This window comes from Lissotriton helveticus, chromosome 6, assembly GCF_964261635.1.
Source record: "Lissotriton helveticus chromosome 6, aLisHel1.1, whole genome shotgun sequence".
Taxonomy (NCBI): Eukaryota; Metazoa; Chordata; class Amphibia; order Caudata; family Salamandridae; genus Lissotriton; species Lissotriton helveticus.
This window is the reverse complement of record NC_136067.1, coordinates 1,556,387,269-1,556,410,706: the sequence shown is the minus strand read 5'-3', so window position 1 is coordinate 1,556,410,706 and position 23,438 is coordinate 1,556,387,269. Positions and strand designations below refer to the sequence as shown.

At 48.2% G+C, this 23,438-nt stretch overlaps 1 protein-coding gene across 11 annotated transcripts in view; it reads left to right on the top strand.

Moving 5' to 3' along the window:
* Positions 1-23,438, top strand: part of REPS1 (RALBP1 associated Eps domain containing 1) — a 1,025,500-nt gene that overhangs the window by 212,226 nt on the left and 789,836 nt on the right. For all 11 annotated transcript variants that reach the window (XM_078649357.1, XM_078649363.1, XM_078649362.1 and 8 more), the window contains exon 2: positions 3,567-3,690. In XM_078649357.1, coding sequence (XP_078505483.1) covers positions 3,567-3,690 — 124 coding nt within the window. The remainder of the gene's footprint in view (positions 1-3,566; positions 3,691-23,438) is intronic.

The following is a 23,438-nucleotide window of genomic DNA, read 5'->3' as shown; positions in this document are numbered from 1 at the left end:
GTAGAAACACAGCCGGAGGCAGATCCTTCGCCCACCGCGCCGCCAAGACCTGGAACACCCTCAACCTACGACAAACGGAAGACCTTCTAACCTTCAGGAGACGACTCAAGACCTGGCTGTTCGACCAGTAGCAACAGCACCCCCCCCCCCACTCCCCACCCTCAGCGCCTTGAAACCCTTGCGGGTAAGTAGTGCGCTTTACAAACTATTTGATTGATTGATTGAAGTCCGGAAATAAAGAGCCCTAGCGCTGAGTCGGATGGGAATAGGATGCTGCAGAGGCTGAGTCCTTCCCACCACACCAGTGCATCCCTTTAGGGCTTTCACCTTCATACTACTAGTAAGTGTCAAGTGGGGTGTTTTCAACTGAGTAACTGTTATTTACAATACTTTATGATCAAATTATTCAAATATAGCTGTAATTTAACAAAGCCAAAGAGTCACAGATAATAAGAGTAATTATCATGTAAGTCGCGTTTTGCTATACTTATTAATTATATTGGAATGACAATTCAGAGGGTAATTGCGAAGTGGAAATCAGGCAAGTCCGAATTCTTGACCCAGTTCTAGTTCCTTTATTAAAAAACACTTTACAACCTTTATTGGCTCAAGTTAGTTCCACAATATAGTGATCATTACATTTTCATCCCCTGTTTTTGAGCCCCTAAAAATTACTATGAGCCTCTTATGCCAATACAGTGCGAGTTATACACAGAATATAAGCCCTGCTAGAATCTAAAGTAGTTCCATTACTAGCCTTCTGTTTGAATATGATTTTTTAAACTTCCTTTCTGAATTTTAAATGTTGCCAATGAATCTTGCTCAGTCCTTTAATTAAACACGTAGGTCACTGATTAAGGAAGTATAATAGGTGACTAAATAGAAAACCTGCCCGAACTTCCTTGACTGCCTTAAATCCATGTATCTTACTCATTCTACTCATGTAGATAGATTTTCAGGGGGTGACTCCCTGTACTGTGGGGGTGCAGGAAGGAAAGCCAGGTATGGACAGTTGTGCACACCTCAGCAGGGCAGCTGACATTTGAATAGATATAACTAAGGCAACATGTAGCCCTATCCAATATATATTAAGCAAAATCAAAGCAACGATCTAGATTACAGGTATTCCATTATATTATGTATTGCGTCACTGAAAATAAAACCAATTGATCTATACTTTCCAGATCTGACACACAACTGCGATTACAGCAAATGGGCTGACCATGGCACCAGAGTGATTAGAGTATTCGTCATTAATAGATCTTGAGAATAACAAAGCATGAAGCGCTTTAAGAACTAATAATTTGTATGCAAAGTAACTACGAATAAAGTATACCGGTTTGCGCTGCATTTCACACTTTAAATGTAGAACCTCTACAGACATGGACCTATAGTCCACTGTTGAACAGCTAAAATAGAAGGGTAACAGTCCCTGCAAAGCCATGAGAAAGAAGGCAGTACTGCATTTTTGACTTTGAAATTCCGACTTTCCTGCTGAAAGTGTTAGAATTGAGAGCCCCAGATATGATATACAGATTCTTTCTCCCATGCCTCCCATAAACGTGGACATATTCAAATGAAAGAAAATCGATGCCGCTGCAGGGTATACTGAATTAAAGTCCAAAGTTAAACCACTTAGGCACTGTGTGTCAAATGCCCGAGTGCTACATCCAAGGACTGACTTGTGCACCAAACTCCAAGCTTGTGTGTGGATCATCATTGCAGGGAGCATGCATGTTGAGTGAGAGACAGGCAGGGACCCCTTCAGATCCACGCCCCGGGGGATCGGCAGAGCCTAAATATCACATACCTCCTACGTGCACTCAGCCCTCCCAGTCAAAGTCTGCATCAACAGAGTATTGCTGTCAAAACTAAGACTACCAACAGTCTGGCTGCCGACTGCCACAGCCAAGCTATGACCTGACTGAAAAATGATGGGGGAGGATGTTGCTCCTCCCCATAAACCCCCTATCGCCTGAGCCCAAAGCTACACTCTGTCAAGGCTGGGTTAAATTAAAAAAAAGAAAATGGCAGCTAGCCAGTATTCCAAGGGTTGGAGAGCTTTTGCTGCCATTAGCCATAAAATGTGGAAAAAACTCTAAACGGGCAACCACTGCGATAGAACATTGTATTGTGAAATCGTGGACTGGAGGGAGGAACTGGGGGTACAAACACAAAATTTTCTGAATTCCCATAGGAAGAAAGAGGTTAACCACTTCATTGCGGTTTGCGAAGCGTTCATGTTCTAAGCATTACCTAATCGCTGTTGATGATGTGAACGTCTCACCAATACTCTGAAGACAGGAAATCTTTCTGGTGCTCGTAGTGGGGTCAATGCAAGCCAAATCGCATTGTACCTACCTTGGGTTTCTGGCTTTCAGACGTGCCTGGGGTTGGTTAGGTCTAAATGGGTGCTGGTTGAGATAAGCCCCAAATACTGCAGTAGCCTACATTGCCACAATGAATTAATGTCATTGTAAAAACCTTGTTGCTTTTTTAGGCCTTTCTTGTCGCTGGTGGGAGGCCCGTCTTGCTTTTTTCCCCGAAATGTATAGCTTTCTGAATTTACCATTGGTTTCACACTTGTTTCCACCAAAAACTGCAAGTAGGTAGAAACCATAAAAAAAATGACTACAAATTAGATAGGTGCACAACTGATTAGGCAATTATTTTTTTTAAACCACTGTTTATGAAAGCTGGGGAAAGGGTGTTCTTAGCATACCAAACCTTTTGTTGATGCTTTTCTCAGAATATAACACACAATGTTTTGCACAGCACATTTTGCAGTAAAAAACTACTCCTTTTTGCAATGTTTTTTTTCTTGGCCCCCCCCCCCCCCAATACAATCCACAAACCCTAGATATCTGTACAATCACCAACATTTGCGAGGGGGTAACGTTAGCTTGTTTACCTTTTGTGGTAAAAAGTTATGAACCCCAAAAACAAACAAAGGGCTAAGTGATTTTGGGGAGAAAGCGGGGTGGGTGGATGGGGTGGGAAGGGGGAGAGGACCTCAGGACTTAACGGGGTTAAAAATTATGGGGAAGCTTGTCAAGAGAAAGTGACTGCTCTTGAAGAAACACCAGAACAGAGAACCTTCTCGCTGTAGTTCCAGATTCAATAATAGATGAGAAACAAGGAAGTAGGGTGATGGATCAGCACAAAAATCACAGTGGAATTAATGTTGCACAAGCTTGGTGTCAATAGTTAAACTGATATCCATGCAATTTTGCATTTGTAAAGATATTTAACCTTTACCTTTTAGGGCTATAGAGTGCTCTCTGAAATTGGGTTCCTTAAAACCATTGGCTCTGCAATAGACTTCCGAAAATACTTGAATTTAAATAAAATATTTATTACTTCATACTGTAGAAACATGAAAAACGTAATTGGTGGTGGTGTCATATTTTAAAGATTTATAAGACTTTACGGTTTTGTGGAGGAGACCAGAATTCATTCTTTACAAGGTTATAAACTGGTCTGTGGCATGCTGGCAACGCTTTGTACTCATTTGCCTTTCTCACATCACTTGAATGGTTGTTAAAAATAATCCTTTTGTTTTGCAGATAATGGAACTTTGTGGTGCAACAAGACTTGGATATTTTGGAAGAAGTCAGTTTTATATTGCCTTGAAATTGATATCAGTGGCACAGTCTGGTCTTCCTTTAAGAATGGACAGTTTAAATACAGGTAATAAGAATTATTATTTTTTGTTTTTAAACATCACTGATACAAAGGAAGCCTAGTCTTTGGGAATGTATCACTCCTTTATTACGTACAATTATTTTAAACACCCCCTCACCCCCCCAAAATGGAGCGGGCTTGGGAAAGTAAACTACCAACAGAAGAGGTTGCACCACCTGCTCTAGCGTCACATTCCTTTATTTAATGTTACCCATTTTCTATGACAAAACACTGAGCCCTTTCACCTGGATGTCTTTAAAGAGGGCAGGAGCGGAGTGTTTGTCGCACCTATCAAGTTCCTGTGTGGTGCAGCCAAAGCTAGATGTTCAGCAAGGCTACACATATTACATTCCTGATGAGACTGCTGAATATCTACAATGTAATCAACAGGAACTAGCCTTAACAGGCATAGGGATAGTGTGTTTGTACAGAGGAAACCAATATTATTTCTTATGAAAGCCCTCACCCACCAACCTAGTTGGTGGCATGCTTCTTCATCGGGCTCCACACGGTGACACCAGTGTGCTTCAACGCCTGTTTACAGTGACGCTGGTTTTGTGGTTAGTGAGTGTGCAGTGATGGCGTGTGAGTGTGAATGAAAAACTGTCCTTGGGTCCCATTTTCTGTTATGGGTATTTTATTAGTGGGCCCATGGCAGTGTTAAAAACAAGGCAATGGATGTATTGTGGAGTTATCTATAGTCTCCCACATCCTGTGTGGTCAACATGTTTCAGCTAGGCCTTGGTTATGATCTGGCTTTCTTCAGGACCTTTAAGTGTGCAAAGTGCTCAGAGAGTGATTTAAAAGAGGGTCAAAATGAAGTGCAACTGACCCGATATGTGTTGCACTCGCTAAGGTGCAATATGGGTAAGAGGGGAGTTCCCTCCATGCTTTGTACCTGTAATAAAAGAAAACCTTAAACAATACAGACAAACACACAATATGGAAATTGGCTTCTCAGAGTGCACATGTATCTTATGTGCTTTAAATGCTGTTGTGTCCGTGTAGTAACCATAATGCTAATCAGTGGCGCGGTACGGACTGTGACATGGTAGTTGGTCGGCGATGAATGCTATATGTGCATATAATCAATTGCGGGATCACACCATGCTACAAAATTGGAACCGAACACTCGGCGGGAGTGTGACTAGGAGGTTGACGCGGCTCATGTAGCACAGAGGACATCAGGAACATGGTGTCTTATTGCCGAGGGCAATGGTGACAGACTCGCTCCAAGAGTAGGCGGGTTTCCACATGACGGAACTAGGCGCATACCTGAACTAGATTAACCTTTGGTCTTCTAGTAGTGTAGATAGTTTTCTCCATCTTTGGTCCTGAGGAATTTCTGAGTATCAGTTTGAACTTCAAGAGCAGGAAACATGTCGACCATTCAGTAGAGTAGGTTATTGCTTCAGCGGACCCCATAGCCGTACTAAGCAACCACTCTCTTTCTTTGTTTTTAAACCCAGGTGGGTTACCACTTCATTAAAGGTTTTTTGTGGACTACCCAACCTGTTTTAACATCACTTTATTACGTCTACACCACTCACTTCTACCCCCTAGGGCCCTCACCCCCACTACACCATACGGCAGGAATAAAAGATCCCCGTGAAAGAGCCCCTTTATGGGTGCCTGTAGGGTATTGCACCGCCGACCCAACGAGGGGCAAGGTCAGATGATGAAGCATGACACCTAGCTTGCTGGATGTGTGAGGCCTTTAATTCCGAATAGGAAGATCCCCCTCCGGTGTGCCTTCACTCACTTTTTAGTTGTCAACTGTCTTTTCCAAGTTTTTGTAATATGGGGAACTGTGCATTCTCATATTGTTTTGATACTGCGTAATCAGGGCGCATGCACTGGACCCCGTTAAATACCAGCCCCATCAATCCCTCTTTTTGTTCATTGTCCTTGACGCAGCCATATACCATTGAGAGGGGCACTGCGTAGTTACGCGATGACCATCTTGAAACTGGCTGAAAAGAATCATATCATGTTTAGTATCAAACATGTTGGAATCATACCCCTACATCGTAAATGGTGTGGAAGATATAATTCCAAGCAGTAGGAAGAGCCCTCCGTTTGGCTCTCCGTGTTTCCGGGACCAGCCTTCTTTACCCAGACAGCACAAAATGGTTGCTGCCGATCAGAGACACAATTATTTCCTCTTGCTGCTGAGCCAAGCTCGAGTAGGGGAAGGCAGAACAATAGGCATACTGTCACAGGGAGGTGTGACCACCTGGACAAAGGACATGAGAGTAACCTCCCCCTGTCCAGATCTACCCTGAATCTTCCCAACCCTTTCCCTAGGGTACTCAAGGGCTTACCTGGGTGTAGGTCCATAGATTCGTCGTGGGATAAGATTATCAGACACCGTCTGGGAACTCTGGACTTCGTTTGGGCCTGACTTCATCTCCCTTCCAGTCTGCTGCATCATCATCTGTGCCTGTGCATCATACAGGAACCTTCCAAGGCCTGTGAAGCATCAAAGACACTTGAAGTAATCTCCCTTGGAGTGAAGGTGTCACTCCCCTGCATTCACAGGCACCTAAACTAAATCGACCTGTCAGCAGATCCTGAGCTCCTCCGGACTCCATAAGGTTTTGCAACACAGGTGGAGGTTTTCCACAGCTCCCGAGGCCTGCCGTGCTCTCTCACCAAGTTTCAGGCCAGTATCCCTTGTGGGGGGTGCAGTGACCATCGGAATATAGTTTTATCTCATCTATTCCGCCACGCCACTAGGGCCGCCCAGATTTTATCATGGCTGGTGCTATCACAAGCTATATCCGACTCCGAGATGTAAATGATGTATTTTAGCCATTCAGTAAAGACAGGTGGATTAATGTTTTTCCAGTCCTTACATATTTCCCTTCTTGCTAAGACCATTACATAAAAAACAAATTTGGTCTTCAAGTCGTTAAACTGGTATTCTGGAATCAGCCCAAACAAAACCGTCTCAGTAGTAATTGAAAACTGTATGTCTAACACTTCTGCTATGAACCCTTCTATTTGTGACCAAAAATCTATGAGCCTAGGGCATTCTACAAACCTATGTAGCCGCAATCTTGAGCACCGCCACTAACCAGAATCTTCAGCCACACCGCATCGTGTGCATCATGGCCTGCTTCTTTTGCTGAGCCGCTTGAGATCCTCTTGCGACTCCTGTGCCTCCTGCCTGTGGGTCCATTTGAGGGTCACCTTTGTTTCTTTTGGGCTCCCCTGATTGCTCAGTTCTTCCCAGACTCCCCTGCTTGTGGGGAGTCCCCTAGACCTTGCTGGTCGTGACGTTGCTCCTTCTTCATTTCCTGCGTTGGCTGCTTTTGCCAAGGCTTGTTGGTGCTCCCGCTGGACACCGACCTCTCAGCACTGGACATCCTTTGTGGAACAGCTTGTGCACAGCTCCTGGTCCTCCTCGGTGTCGCCTGGTCTTCACAACTGCAGAGTCAAGGTCATCGTCACCCATCCTGCAACACCCGACATCAGAGGGCATTCATCTTCCAAGTCTCCTAGTCACTCCTGAGTGACATAGACTCTGTCCCCTCTGCTTGCAGGTACCTCTCATCTAGAATCCACCTTCGGATTCCACCGGACACTTTCTCCTTCTTCAGCAGCGGCACTTTCCTGAAGTCCTCCATTGGGTTTGACTGCGGTTTCTGACACCACTTCACACGTATGCACCCGGCTCACCTGGTGTAGGTAACGTGGGTACTAGGGTATCCGCGGGTGGGGTGCTCTCCAACCTTCTGTCTTCCACTGGGTTTCTTCAGGGTCCTTAATCTTTAAAAATCCAACCGCTGCTTACACGTAGAGTTGTACAGAGCACGCGGTTGTGTTCCCACACTGCACACGCTCTCCGTGAGGTCCCTATCTACTCTCCTCCGGTGGTCCCTTGGGTCCCCAGCACTTCTACGTCCTCTCGACCCTGTCTTGATCCAAGTTGTGGTTCTTATACCACTCTTTTGGTATATGATTTGGTCCCCCCCTGGGGTCCCCTGTGTATTTCATGCTATTTACTGTGTTTCTTTGCTAAAGTATTGTGTGTATTGTGCATATCTCTGGGTAGGAGATAATTTTATGTGTTGGAAAGTATATTCTAATAAATACATATTTTTATAAATATCTTGTCTGGTTCTTTTTCACTTAATCTATAAGATTGCATTCTGGTAAAACAAGCTGCTTTACACTCCTTCTGGACTAAGCCTGAAGGATGCTCTCCTCACTACCATTTAGAGAGCTTTCTAAGGTTGTCAAAGACCTCTTAAATCACCATAATGGTTGACTGGATTGGTGCAAGGTGTCTACTTACAAATGTGTACATCATATACCAGGCCAGCTTCTCACAATGCTTGATTGGATTAGGTGCATTACAAGGACACATATAAATAGTAGAAAAGAGTGCTTCCTTAAATTTGTCAAAAGGCACAGAAAAAATAAAAAAAGATTAACAAGAGATAAGACGAAAGTCCTATCTAAGATAATGGAGCAATAGTATAAATTTAAAATCCGTTTTAGCTAAGCTAATAGTCTGGCTTATTACTTTATAGTAAGCATACGAGGTTCCTCACTTTCCTGCCCACATCAACCATTGTCTTACATGCACAAGTATGCAATGCTCCTACAAATACAAGCATGCGTGCTGGTAGTAGTTATGATAGTAGTGGAGATGGTGGTTGTAGTCATGATATTGGTGGTAGTGATGATGTTAAGTGTTGTATGAAGTAGAGGTGATAGTAGTGGCCTACATGGCGATAGTGATGGAAGTTGTGTTGTTGGGTTCAGTGGTGATAGTGATGTTTGTGGGGGTGATGGTGGTGGTAGTGATGATGGTAATTTGCTGATGAAGTAGTAGTAATAGTGATGGTGCTAGGTTAGCAGTGGTAATGGTGTTGGTGGCAATGATGATGGAAATTGTTGCAGTGGTACTAATGATTGCAGTGGTAATGGTTTTATTGGTGATAAATTAGTAAGATTGTGTTGGTAATGGGGATAGAAATGGTGTTGTTGGAAGTGCTGATATTGGTAGTGGTAAGAGTGAGGCAGTACATTGTGTGGATGGATGGACAGAGCAGAATCTGAGACTGGTATGATCGTTGTTAACAGGAGGAGAGGAGAAGTAGAGCAGGAATAGCGATCACCGTGAGAAGCAGTCAAGTGCATACAAGTAACAGCAGGAGCCCACATTTCTGTGAGAAATGGTGAAATACAAAAGAGGGTGGGTAGAGCTGTAGTTCACAGTTTGACACACATCCTTTACCTTTAAATGGCCATCCCTTCTAGAAGTGGAATCGGGCAGTAATCAGGCACAATGTGACTGACGTCTGCAAGTTAATGGCTGAAGGGCACGGGTTAATTCTCCCACTCTATCAGAGCTTTCCTGTGGGTTGGTCTACATTGTGAATGACACTCCAAGAGAGCAATGGCTAGTGAATGCGGATCCAAAGCCCCTTTCTACAAGTAGAATTATTAAGAATAAAAGTAATTCATTTTTAATAAACAAGGCTTCGAGAACAGTTAAGATGTTTCAAGGCCAGGCCTAGAAAGGATAATTAGAAGATTAGATGTGTAGCAGGAACTGCACCTTCTCTCGAATATGATACCCTCATTAAAATGTTGTTTTTCCCAGGAGGAATTGTGAATATATTTAGACAAGAAGCATTTGAGGTGTTTATATCACCGGTCATCCTCTTCGTCTTCTGTGATAACGGGCAGTGCAGAGGAACTGGCTACATGATGCAAAATTGATTCATTCTGTGTTTAAGGGATCTGTCTTGTACAGGGAACTAGTAGAATATACGGCCTCTGAGAAAAGTAAAACACAGGGATCAATAAGCAGAAACAGGAATACAAACAATATCTTAGGCTGTCGATGAATCAAGGATGTCGCTGAAAAATGAGCAACATCACAAGAATCAAACAATCTGGAATTTTTAAAGACCTCAAACAAGGATGAATTGCAGGTTGTTAAAGACTTAACCTTTGTGTCAAGATCATATTAATAGATTTTTTTGCTTTTCTATAAGTTAAAGTTAACAAACAAATAACTAAGGGTTGCAAAATACCTATTTCAAACAAACATGACAATTTCAGTATATGTGAATTCAGACATGATTTTCCTGACTTAAGCGGTCATAGAATTTAGTTTCTGTATACTCCTTGCACATTCCTAATATTAAATATTTACCTATAGTGGATAAGGATGGTGTTACCCTCCATATGGACCAGGGCCTACAGACAGATCCCAAATATTGTTTAATACATGAGGTTGCCTCAGTTGAATGGTTAAAATTGAGAGTTTATGCATGCATTATATTTAATAAAATTAGGGTTGGTGGCTAATATTAGTTGGTGGGCCTTTACTATGATCCTTGAGATTATGAAAGCAACAAAGAAGAGTTTTTCTGCTTCAGAAACAGACTGGAATAGGCTTTATAATCTGTAGGAGTGGCAAATGTTCTTTTTTTCAAAAGGATATTTGCATGCTTTTGAAACTGAAAGGGGGGTAGCCTAGTGCAAAAAGAAAGAAAAAACATGTGGGGGAAAAAAGGTTTGCGTCAGTAACTAAGGCCGACAAATTACACAGAACTACTGGTTCAAGTGAAATAAGATACAAAGAGAGGATAAAATCTACTCAGCCTCAGAAAGGAATGACTATACAGCATCAAGGTAAACCTATGACAAAATTAGGGAAAGGTCCGGCGCATTGGGGCCTAAAGTTAAAGTGACAGTTGCTGGATCCTTGACCAGACAATGTCAATTGAAATCAAATTCACAAGCTGGCAAAATAATGGAATAGATCACTGTATGAGAACTCATCTCCTAAGAATCTTGTTCTCGTAACTGTGTTTACTAGAACTAGTGCTCAATAGTAAAGCGGAAGTAATGATGAAATGCACATTCCGAGGTGAGTTTGTAGGATGAATTTGTGAATGGCATATTATTTGCATTTTTGTGACAGCATTTATATAGTACTGCATTCCCCTGACTTGGCTCTGAAGCAGGTTGCTTGGATGAGTACTACTCCACTCCTTATACTGTGGAGAAAGATCACTGGAATGAAGATCAGCTGTGATCCTCTGTCCCAGTTGTTTGCCATTTATTGAATGTTAACTGTGCACTCGAGGGCTTGCATAGAAAGTAAGCAAATGGTTATAAGATAAGAAAACGTCTTCTGTTGGTAGTTCATATTCTGAGTCCCAGCTATACTTTTTTCTCAGTGTCCTTCCATCTGCCAGTGAGTATCTGCTCTATCTGAACGTCACACGTCTTAGTGTCCTCCCCCAGCTCCTTCTGACCCGGTCTGCTCCTCCCGCTCCCCTTTATCTTTATACCAGCTCATGCTTCCAGTGCTAATAACATTTATACTGAGACATTGCCTTTTTAATGTGTAGATCCTTACAAATGGCTCCCGGAGTGACACAGACACCTAACGTACCTTCTTATCACTCAAGTGCTCACTAAATAAGGACAAATCGGGACAGCCACTGATCAACAGTACGTGGACTTACCTCTCTGTACATTCGATTGAGAGAATTTGGCTTGGTCCTAATTGATATCTTATGGGTCCGCTATATTGAGGCTGGCAGTAGTTCAAAGGAAACAAATGAACAGTTGATTAATGTGTGCGTGTGATCAGACTACTGTACCCCATGACTTTGTTCTAGTGAAAGACTATCCCTCCAGTCTTGTAGATACTCGGGTCCTCTCACCAGGAAGGTATTCCTGAATCCAATTCAATGGATGTAGGCTCAATCTTTTAGTTGCCCCTAACTGATTCCCTCCTCTCAACATACATTTTCTAATACAATGCTGAGGAATACAGCACTTTGAGATTTACATAACATATATTACTTTCTCCCATATTTCATTCTTTCTCCAGTTCGTTGTCTTTGGAAATGGGGAAGGGAGTTGTGTTTCAGTTACTATTCTGATGAAAACTTCTAACCAATCAATCAATCAATCAATCAAGTCATTTGTAGAGCGCACTACTCACCCGTAGGGTCTCAAGGCGCTGGGAGGGGGGGGGGGTGCCGCTACTGCTCGAACAGCCAGGTCTTGAGCTTCTTCCTGAAGGAGAGGTGGTCTTGGGTCAGGCGCAGATTGGTCGGAAGTGAGTTCCAGGTCTTGGCTGCCAGGTAGGAGAAGGATCTTCCTCCTGTTGTCGCTCTTCGGATGCGGGGGACGGCGGCGAGGGCGTGGTTGGTTGATCTGAGGAGGCGCTTGGGAGTGTAGAAGCTGATCCGGTTGTTGAGGTAGCTCGGGCCTTGGTCGTGTAGGGCTTTGTGCGCGTGGGTGAGGAGCCGGAAGGTGATTCTCTTGTTGACCGGGAGCCAGTGCAGATCTCTCAGGTGTCCGGTGATGTGGCTGCGTCGGGGGATGTCGAGGATGAGTCTCGCCGAGGCGTTCTGGATCCGCTGGAGTCTCTTCTGGAGTTTGGCCGTGGTTCCGGCGTAGAGGGCGTTGCCGTAGTCCAGTCGGCTCACCCTATAAATCTCTCCAGTTGCAAGATTAGGTCCAGAAACCTTCTCTGCATTAGGTCCTGCACACCCGTAAGTAGTGCCATCAACCTCCATTGCTGCTCCATCCACTGCCAGATGTGACTACACAAAAGCCGCATATAGGTGCTACCCCTGTGTGCTAAAGTCAGTTCCTCTTTGTGCCCCATCATGAGGAATGGGAATTTAACTCCTACAGTTTTTAGCTTTTTTTGCCTAAGTGTTTAACAAAGTTACTCGAACACTATGCAGGGATGTTGCCACCTTAAGTTGACTGGTTTTTAACTGTGCTGCACCTGCCGGAAGCATGTGTCGGTCACAGATTTTGCACAGTCTGCCTTTGGTGCCTCGGCAGAAAGCATTCAAAGCCATACTACCATGCTTCCTGATGCATCCAAAGGTTAGAAGAGGAAGCACATAAAGTCCAAACATGTTCCTCAACAACTTGATACTCCTGCTTCAGGGAGAGGTCCGACAATCCACACTCAAAGAATGACTCTGACTTCAGGGCCCAAATCTGATAGAGACTACTAGCCGCAGATTCCTTCACGTAGAATTATCCCCAGGCGTGAGACTGGATCCGGAAACTTTTTGCCACAGCATCCCTGCACGCCAGGGGTGGGGTGACATCACGCGACTCCGCCCAGGAGTCGTCTGCGCACGTGACGTCAGCGAGGTCACATAAGCCCCAAACGGCGCGCCTACGTCAGTTTTTTCCTTTTCCGTGTGCAACGTATATCCGGTCTTGCTGCAGGCCTGTTTGGGGCCATTTTCCTTCACCAATTGTCTTCTGTACTGGTGAAACAGTGTGCGAATGCCTTCCGCTTCAAAGATTGCATGTCGTGTGGGCGTCTTATGTCTGTGAAGAACTCATCTCATTTGTATGTGGTGTTTGGGGGAGGATCACGCCACCATTGATTGTGAGGCATGTCAACATTTGAAACCGAAGTCGCGGCGGGAGCGCTGCATGATACTTCTATCGGCGCGTCTCTCCAGGTCGACCTCCTCCCCTCGATCAGCTTCGGCAGACTGCTTCATATACGGCCGTGGTCCTTGTCCTTCTACGATGTCGAGAGAGCGTAGCTCCCCAGTGGGTGTCGCAGTTTGTCCCCGGGGACTGGTGTTCGGCCTTCCGGGGTGTGTAATCTAAGCGGGTGATGCGGCCCCGCGTGTCGTCCTCCTAGCCGCCGTTTCCCAGTGAGGGAGCGTCGAGAGTCCAGATGGAGACATACTTGGCGGCTTTGCAGGCCTGGCTGGTGTCTCCTCCTCCTTCCCTTCCGGGGCGTCGGCGGATCCCTTGCCTCGCGCTGGGCCGTCCACGGCACCGCCGGCGGCTTTGGCCCTGTCGCCGACTAGTTCGGATCCAGGCTTGGAGGATGTGGTGCTGTTGGGGTGTGGCCCCTCTGGGGTCCCTCCTTCGCGCCACGGCCTCGCCCCAAACTCCCACGGGAGTCCCTGTGGTGTCGCGGGAGGTCGCCGGGGCTCGGGTCGCATCCTCGAGCCCCGCTCGGCCCTCTGGGCAGACAGCGGCCTCGTCCAAGGCAGAGCTGATGCCGTCCTGGCGCCGGTGTCTGCTTCAGGCAGCGCCGCAAGGGTCGTGACCTCTTCTCGTCCCACTCAGGGCCGAGGTGTGGTGGGGACTCCTCGTCCCCCTCCGGGCCTTTCTCGTTTCTCCCCGCGGGTGGCTGCCTCGTTGGAGGGCGAGTGGGAGGTTGAGTCGTCCCTGGCGCCACCACATGGGTCGCCGGACCGCCTCCTCAACATTCTAGGCCGAGGCTGGCGGAGAACTTCGGGTCACTCCCCTGGTCCCTCCCATCCCTCCATGCAGGCGGCTGCCTCGGCGGAGGTCGAGTCGGCGACACCCTTTGGCCACTTCAGCTCCGGCCCCACTCCGGTCCCCGGTGCAGTGTGACTTGGAGGAACCCTATCCGGACTCTCCTTCGACGCCGGATGGTGCTGGTATCCTATCCCAGGGTGCGGACTCCACAACTCCGGGCAGATGTTGTGCAGCGGATTAGTCTTCAGACGCTCCCTCTTCTCCAGAGGCTGGCTGCATTTTGGTGTCCTCTTCCCCGGAAACTGGCCGCTGCGTGGTGTCTTTTTCACTGGCGTCGAAGGATGGCTCCCTGTCCTTTCTGAGCCCGAGATGCTCGTCGGAGGAGCGGCAGGTACCCCATTCTTTGGTGCCTTGTGGCTTTCAGGTCTGGCCCTTGGCTGTCCTGCTTGGCTTCGGGGACGGCTGTCTTAGTCTACAGCCGTCACCCAAGGAGTAGCTGATTTCTTCTCCGCAGGGCCCTACGGAGGCTAGTCTAGCCTTTGCGCATGCGGTGTCCACAGCTGTGGGCATTCTGCGCATGGGGAACCCCATTGCTCATGTTCCGGCGGACCATCTCTTGGAGGTTCTCCACCAGGGCTCTTGTGGAGGGAGATCTTACTCCCCTTTGAGGGTTTGCTCCTTTCTTCCCTGGAGGGAGCTTGGAGGCGCCCACCCTTGGGAGATCGGGTGCCTCAATACCTTCTGCATCGTCACCTTCCGGCGCCACGTGACCCTGCGTGCTGTCCCTCCACCCCTCTGCAGCCAGTCCACTCTTGAGGACTGCTTTTCCCTCCCTGCCGCCACTGTTGACTCCGCCGTCCCGGCTGGACTCTTGGGGGCGCAACATGTTTGCCTGCGAGCCCTTAACACCTTGTGTGTTTTGGCAAGGGCATCCTCTTGTCTGTGGGATTCGGCTGAGTCTCTGGCTTCCACGGCTTTCCACAAGACTGTTCAGGGGGACCTACGGCATCATGCTTTGGATAGCCGGGAGCTAGCGGCGTTTATGCTCTGCTTCGCTCTGGACATCTCGGAGTTGTTGGGCCGGGCAATGGCTTCCTCAGTAGCCCTCTGTAGCCATGCTTGGATCTGGGACGGCGTGTTCCCTGAGAATATTCTGGAACGGCTCATTGATCTTCCGTTTGATGGCAGCCTGTTGTTCCATGCTCTGGCTGACTCTGCCTTCCAGAGGTTCCTGGCGGGGCTCCCTACTCCTCCACCTCCTACTCCTCCTCCTCCCCCTTATTCTCCTCCTCCTCCTTCCCTTCCTCCTCCTCCTTCCCCTCCTCAGTGACTGCTGAGCTGAGCTGGGTTTGGGCCTTTTGGATGCCCTTGCTGTAGGGGGTATTTGCTGGCCATGGAGTCCTCCTTGCTTGGGACTTTGGCATTGTTGGCTGCTGGACGGCCCTTGTTGCCTGGGTGTGTGTGTGTTTTGCTGGAATTGTTGCACAGACTTGGGCCTGAAATTAGGCCTTCTGTTTTTCTTTGGGCTGCTGTCAAGCCTTCCGCGGGGCTGTTTTTTCCCGTGACGCTTTGCTTTTTCCTCTGCTGCGGAAGTTCTTCCAAAGAGGGTTCCCGAGTTTTGGGACTTACCGTACCCTATGTGGGGTAGTGGTAGCTGTTATATAGCTATGCTCTGCTGGGGAGTGCTGGTTGCCTTCAGGTACCTGTTCTCCATGGCGTTTCAGTATGTAGCTATTACTTCTTGCGGTTGTGTGGGCGGCCCTTGTAGTAGTGGGTCCTGCCATTTCCTCTCCTTCCTGCTCTTGTGCTGAGAGCTAGGATGCTTCAGTGTCCTTAATGCTTCTGGCGGCTTATGGTTATAGATACCGTTCTGGTTGGCCTGTTGCCTTCCCTCTGGGTGGGCTTGCCTCTTTCCTTGGTTTCGTAGGACCCTCTGGGCTTTTTTCTTCTTGTTCCTCTGCCTGTCCTGGCATTGGGTGGAAGCTCTGTTGCCCTGGGGTGGAGTGGGGTGCTTCACCCTCTCTGGCCTTGCCCTAAGTTCTTCTGTTGTGAGTGTGTGGGCCTCCACTGTTCCTTCTTCCCCCTACATCCCTTCTGGGGCTGCTGGCATTGTCTTGTGGGGGTCTTCTTGCCTGGTAGGGAAGAGTTACTTCCCTGGTCTATGGGGCTGGTCCCCTGTGGGCCTTCTGTCCTGTCCAGACTGGTGGGGTCCTTTCGCAGACCCTCCTTCCCTGTGGGTATTGCTAGAGTATCTATTCTACGTGAAGTAATCTGCGGCTATTAGTCTCTATCAGATGTACGAGTTACTTACCTTCGGTAACGATGTATCTGGTAGAGACGATTATAGCCGCAGATTCCTTCACGGCCCGCCCTTCCTCCCCATTCTGCGAGGACCCCTGGTCTGGTCCTTGGTACTTGCCTCCCGGTGGGGGGCCATGTCCACTGTGAGTGCCTTCTTTTGCGGCGACTCCGTCTGGTTGCTGTTCTTCCCTCTTCTTTGGTTCTGGGAAGGTGGGGTTCTGGTGTTCCTATGCCCCGCTGCTATGGCTGCTCCAGGTCGGGGAGGTTGCTTCTCTCCCTTCCTCCCTTCCTCTTGCTGCTAGGGGCCTGGCCCCTCTACCTCCTCTGAGTTTGGGCCCTCTGGTCGTGCCTTACCCTTGTTTCTTGGGGGGGTGGATGGCCTCTAGGCTGGGGTGGCTGGAGGTTGGTTGTTCCTGCTTGTTGGACTGTCTCCCCTTCCTTGTTTCGGGGGTGTGGTTGTAGGCCTGCTACATGTGACATGACTCTTACGCAGGTTCCCTGTCTCTGGGGGAGAGGTGGGAGGGTTGCGGTCTGTGGATTGGTTGTGCGGCTGCTCAGGGCTCTGCTCTGTTCTTCCTCTTTCTCTGCCCTTGGACACTGCGGTGTTGCACTGTTTCTATGGGGTGTCTTTTTTGTATGCTCTTTGGCACACTGTTCCCATGCTCCCACAGTTTTTTATTTGGTCGGATCAGCACTGTGACGCGAAAAAGTTCTCTGAGGAAAACTGACGTAGGCGTGCTGGGGTGGGGCTTTTGTGACCTTGCTGACGTCACGTGCGGACGACGCCTGAGCAGTCGCGTGATGTCGCCCCGCCCCCGGCGCGCAGGGATGCTGTGGCAAAAGGTTTCCGGATAATTCTACGAGAAGGAATCTTCGTCTAGAATCGTCTCTACTAGATACATCGTTACCGAAGGTAAGTAACTCGTCCTTCTAGTCCTAGAACTGATTTGTCCCAAGTTCCCCAGGCTATTATCGACTGCAGCAGATTGCAGCCTTCAAGGAGACCCTGTTGTAACTTTTAAAGATGTTCCAAGTTGTTCTTTTGTCCCTTTAGGCTCCATGGATCCATCTGGGCCTCTAGTTGAAATTGTGCCAGCGTGGTGCTGCCACAGCTATGATTGACTCTGTTACAGTTCTGTTGCCAGTTCACGGTTTGACCTCATTGTTGCAGGCAGATTTCTAACACACCGCTGCCATTGGCTCCACTGGTGCCAGCACTGGATCCTACTATAACACCAGATTCAAATTTTAGACCGGCTTTAGCCATGGTTCACCTATTGATGAACTAATGAATAACCCAAAGCACAGCCCCCAGTGTGAGGAGGACTGTCTTCCATTTCCCTAGCCTGTAGGGCAGTATAACTGATAGAGACGTCTAGCCACAGATTCCTCAACTTAGAATATCCCCAGGCGTCAGACTGGATCCGAAAAACTTTCCGCAGCAGCACCTCCGTGCACTGGGGGGGCGGCGATTCATGACACCGCTCTGACGTCATCCACGAACATGACGTCAGCGGAGCCATATATGCCCCTCCTGGCGCGCTGACGTCAGTTTTCTCCTCGGATCCCTGAAAACCAGCAGTTCCTTGGCATGGTTTTAGGCCTTTTCGACACCTTCGGTGTCACCGTAAAAGTGTGCAATGCCTTCAGGTTTTAAGTCTTTTGAAGCCTGTGCGTGTCAGATGCCTGGCACTGACTGCACCTCCTCTGTATGTGATGCCTCGGTGTGCACCACGACTCCAAAGAGTGCGACGCCTATCAGCGGATGAAGCCCAAGTCCCTGAGAGAGCGCCACATGAAACTGCTTGCCGCACGGCTGTCCGGTCCAGCACCTTTGAGTAGTCGCTCTCACCCTCCGGATCGGGCTCGTTCCAGGGCTCGTTCCCGCAAACGTCGCTCGAAGGCAGGTAAGCGCAAGCACAAGCGGCAAGCACGGAGGTCTTCCTCCCATTTGCGTACTGCTGGTGCCTGCTCCTCTCGCTGTATGCCAGGTATGCCAGCAGTCGTTTCCTCCATACCCACCTTTTCCGGTGGTTGGCGCTACGTGTGCCCAAATGTGGGAGTATCCTATGGCTCCCCAGTCGTACTTTGGGTCCCACCTGTCCCTGGAGCGCCTTCGGGTCCCAAACAGGTGGAGGGTACTCATGTTGGGTCCTTGCCGGCGGATTCTTCCTCGGCCCCGGCTGTGTGCATCGACTCCGGTTCCAGAGACTATACAACGCCGACTGGACATGGCCCAGTGAGTCTTCCCAGTCACCCGTCCAGCCAACCCCGTCAGTCTTTGCATAGCCCTGAGCGGCTTCCTGCTCTGACGTCGGAGGCGGTGCCGGCCCCGACGCCCGGCTTGACGTCTGGTCTACCCAAACGTGCACCTTTTGCTGTGGGATCGAAGTCGGACGGCGTCCAAGTCAAGGCCCCTGTGGAGGTTGTCTACGTCCAGATGATTCCGCCCCGGTGTCCGCCGACGCCTAAGCTTCCTCAAGAGGTTGCGGCCCCCCGTGCTGGTTCTGCTTACACACGTGCCATTCACAAGGTGGCTGCTATTCTTGGTGTTCAACCTCCTGTAGTCCCTCTGCTGTCAGATCCTTTACTGGATTTGCTCCATATGGAGCCTACAGATGCAGAGCTTTTGCTGCCATTTGGTGACTCTTTAGTTGACATTTTGCATGGTACATGCGCAAGGCCCTCTTCTGGTGACCGTGTTGATCGGGCTATTGCTCGTAGGCATTGTCCTGCTCTGGGTGATCCACTCTGCCTGTCCACTCACCCGACGGCTCAGGGACTTGTGGTTCAGGCGGCCTTTGCCTTACAGTCTACATCCGCATTGCCATTATTGCCTACCACTAGGGAGTCTAGGTGGCTGGACGCGTGTGTTCGCCAGCTTTTTGCTTCTACCAGTGTTGGTATCCGCGCCTTAAATACTGCGTGTGTGTTCGCGCACGCATCCTCGACCCATTGGGATTTGGTCGAAAACCTTCTCCCTTCTGTTCCTGAGGAGCCGCTGTCTCAGTTGCTTCGGCTTCTGCTTGATAGCAGGGGATTGGCGCAATTTTCACCTTGTTCTTCCCTTGATGCCACTGACTCTGTGGGGCATGCATGGCTGTGCGACAGTCGATCCCGGATAATGTTCGGGATGCCCTCGGAGATCTACAGTTTAATGGTGTGGACCTTTTTGATCACCATGCGGATTCAACAGTCTCCCGGCTGTTGTCCGGGTTGCCATAACTTTTGCACTAATCTGCCTTATTTTACTATACCTCTATAACGCACGTGTATAGTAAGTCCACGGTTGATGTCCATGGCTGTTAGGCCTTCTCTCATTCGTTAAAAGTTCATCCGTATGGCTGGTTTGGTCTTCTTTTCCGTCCTCTGACTGTGTGGGGTATATGCTGGTACTGGGTGACTGCCTTTGCACGCTCCTATGAAGTATTCCTCGTGGACATCTTTTGGGGAGTCCCTCTCTGTCTTTTCTCTTGCGATCCTATAGTTAGCATTGCTCTATTGCACTTCGGGTGCCTTTGGTCCCGCTTGTCTGTAGTGCTTCTATCCTTGCTTTACGGCTCACACCTTCTCCGTCGCTGTGAAGCAATGCTTAGTGCTATTAGTACGGACTTGGGCATGTAGTCCTTATTGGGCTCGTCCTCCAAGGTCCTACATTGGCATTGATATCTCTGCTGTATGTGGCCTGGTTTTCTCACCGCTTCTTCTGCATCGTTTTTTTCCACATCTCCTGCTGCCCTGCACAGGTGTTTTCACACTTCTGCCTGGATCTTACTGTAATCTTTCATGGGGCGTATTTCTTCCGAATATTTGCTTTTTGTGGTCCAGGGCACTTACATTGAGCTTCACTTTTTCCACTGTCGTGCCTGGTTCTCCCCAACCTAGCTTGCAGCAGACCGTGGTTCCTCCCGGGCGAGGGGTGGATGTTGCTTATTACCTTATCTAGCCTCTTTCTTTCTATTCTGGATCTGCTCTGTCTTACACAGAGGTTGCATGTGGGTTCTTTCCTTCATGCGGTGTCCGTGGACCCTGGCTCGGTCGGCTTGTGCCACCACCGCTATGTGGTGCCCGGCTGCCCGGGGTCCCTTTTGGGCCATTACCCTCTTCAAGTTGTGCGCTTCTGAGTTGCTCACGTTGCCCTGCAGGAGGTCTTTCCTGTTTTCGTGTGGTCCCTAACCACACAATGTGCTTAGGTGCCTTCCGGTATGCTTAGATATCTTAGTGTCGCTCCTACCTTGACGCTAGGCTGTGTGCCCTTAGCCTTTTGCTGGTTGTAACAGACCGCCTGTGTCTTGGCGTGTCTTCCTTTTACTACCGACCTTCTGGCCATTGATTGGTTGCTTGCCAGTGTTGTCATTTGAGTCTAGTTGCTGAAGCTTGAACAGTGCTTCTTTCACTATTCTACATACTTGGCCGGTATGCGATATCTGTTATACCGGTTGCCATCCCTCTGGGTTTTGCATCCAGCAATGTATTGCATCTGGTGGATCTTTCAAACAACCCTAGGTTCTGTTTCACTTCTGGTGGTGTCATGAGATTCCTGTTAACTCCAGCATATCTAGTATACGTTTTCTTGTCACATACCGGCACTTGCTGGGCAGGAGTCTGCCTTTGGCTGCCGTTGCACCATGTATCTTGCAGGTGCAGTGTTTTTTCCACTGTTTTGCCTGGTTGCAGGTAATCTCCTTTTGCTTTCTGTCTACACCTCGGATCCTGCGGATTAATCAGGCCCTACTCTTGGTTCATCTTCCCCTTCGAAGTTGTGAACTCTTGCTCCAGTACCTGCATTCTGGCTCTGGGCTTTCCCTCTCTCAGCTCGATATACACAAAAGGGATTTTCCTGTTTTTTCACATCCTCATCTCCCTCTAAATGTGATTTGGCCTTCACTTTGTAGGGTTGTTTTTCAGAGCGGTGCTCTGCTCTTCTTTTTTCTATTTTTCAATATCCTGCGCCTGCCACTCTCCTTTATGGTGCTGTTTTTTCACCTATCAGTTTCTTTTTCATCCTTTTTGCACACTATTTCCATGTTCTCACAGTTTTTGGTGGTGGCTCCGTGTTGTGACGCGGAAAAGTTTCTCTGAGGAAAACTGACGTCCACGCGCTGAGAGGAGCATGTATGGCTCCGATGACGTCGTGGACGATGTTGGGGCGGAGTCGTGCGGCGCCGCCCCCCGGCGCGCAGAGGTGCTGCTGCGTAAAGTTTTCTGGATCCAGTCTAACGCCTGGGGATATTCTAAGTTAAGGAATCTGCGGCTAGACTATGTCTCTACCAGATGCATTGTTACCGAAGGTAAGTAACTCGTTCTACAGGTGGATAGAGGAATGCTTTAACACAGGCTTTCATGGCAATGAAGGTTTGGAAAATGTTCTTCCTAAAGAAGGTGGCAGAGGTGGTGGACCATTTCTTACTCTCCTCAGTACATTCCGTCTGAAACATAGTGTAATTTGTTCTTGGACTCCATGGAGGAAAATGCTTTTCGTGCTATTCTTGCCGGCTTTTGGTAGTTTGCCTTTCATTGTTCTCCGCTCTCTCCAGAGCTTCATGGTGTAGCAGTTAACTGCGTTGACATTGCTGTCCCCACTGTGCTTCATCACATGCTTGACAGCAGTTTTGGTCACATTATTGAGGGCTAAGTTCTCTCTGGAACTTAGTGGTTCAATCGCAGACCCGCCTCCTCTCCGGTATGGCTTTGGTATCTATTCAGTAAAAATGTATCTGGTAGAGAAATAGTCTAGCCGCAAATTCCTTAACAACCGCCCGTCCCCCCCGTTCTGCGAGGACCTTTTCAGGGTGGGCTTTCTGTACTCTCCCCCTCTAGGTGGCTTGCCCTTTGGCATGGTGACATTTCTTTTCATTTCAACACAGAATGCTTCATCTATTTTCATTGCTACTCAGCCCATTCTCTGGATTGGGCGGTATGCTCATATGTCATGTGTTCTTTCCAGCCCTCGGCCTGGATTGTGTGGTGTGAAATCTTTCAAGTTTTTTCCCCCCACCCCGCTCTCCCATTCCCCCTCGCCTTGGGGTCTTTCACCAACCTGGTGACCCATTGGTTCGAGTCTATTGGCTCTGCCACATTCTATGGGTCTCTTATTGGGGTTAGTATCTCTCTCTCTCTGGTGACGTCTTGTGGTGAGTTACCCTTAACCCCGTGTTCCAGACTTGTTGTGCTTCACAGTTATACATTATGGACGTGAACTTTCGGTTGTCTGCCAGACTGTTTTTTCACATCCTCATCTCCCTCTAACGGTGATTTGGCCTTCACTTTGTAGGGTTGTTTTTCAGAGAGGTGCTCTGCTCTTCTTTTTTCTACTTTTCAATATCCAGTGCCTGGCGCTGTCCTTCATGGTGCTGTTTTTTCACCTTTCAATTTCTTTTTCATCCTTTTTGCACACTTCCCATATTCTCACAGTTTTTGGTGGTGACTCCGTGTTGTGACGCTGAAAAGTTTCTCTGAAGAAAACAGACGTCAGCGTGCCGGGAGGGACATATATGGCTCACCTGACGTCCTGTCCGTGGACGACGTCGGGGCGGAGTTGTGCGGCGCCGGCACACAGTGGTGCTGCTGCGTAAAGTTTTCTGGATCCAGTCTGACGCCTGAGGATATTCTAAGTTAAGGAATCTGCGGCCAGACTATGTCTCTATCAGATACATTGTTACCGAAGGTAAGTAACTCGTTCCGCAGGTGGATGGAGGAATGCTTTAACACAGGCTCTCATGGCAATGAAGGTTTGGAAAATGTTTCCCTTAAAGAAGGTGACAGAGGAGGTGGACCATTTCTTACTCTCCTCAGTACATTCCGTCTGAAACATAGTTTAATTTGTTCTTGGACTCCTTGGAGGAAAATGCTTCCTGCCACGTAGGTGAGGGACTCACAATTGCCTACAGTAGAAACCCAAGCTATTCTATGGTTTACATCTATTTTTATTGTAATAAGTATTCTAGCTACCACCGCTGCAACTCGGGGGCTGGTACAAAACAAGCAACGTTATGGAAAGAGTCGCTCAACATATGACAAAAGCGTTTTCTTAGACCCAGCACTCCCTTCCTAAACTAAGGTTTTACAGCCTGGGCTTTTAACTTCGGAGCTGTTGCTGCTGCTGTTTGAGGAAGCCTTAACTGAGTCTGTTATGGCGGCCTTGCCTAGATTTCTTTGGTCTGCCTGAAAAAAGATCAAGTGTATGT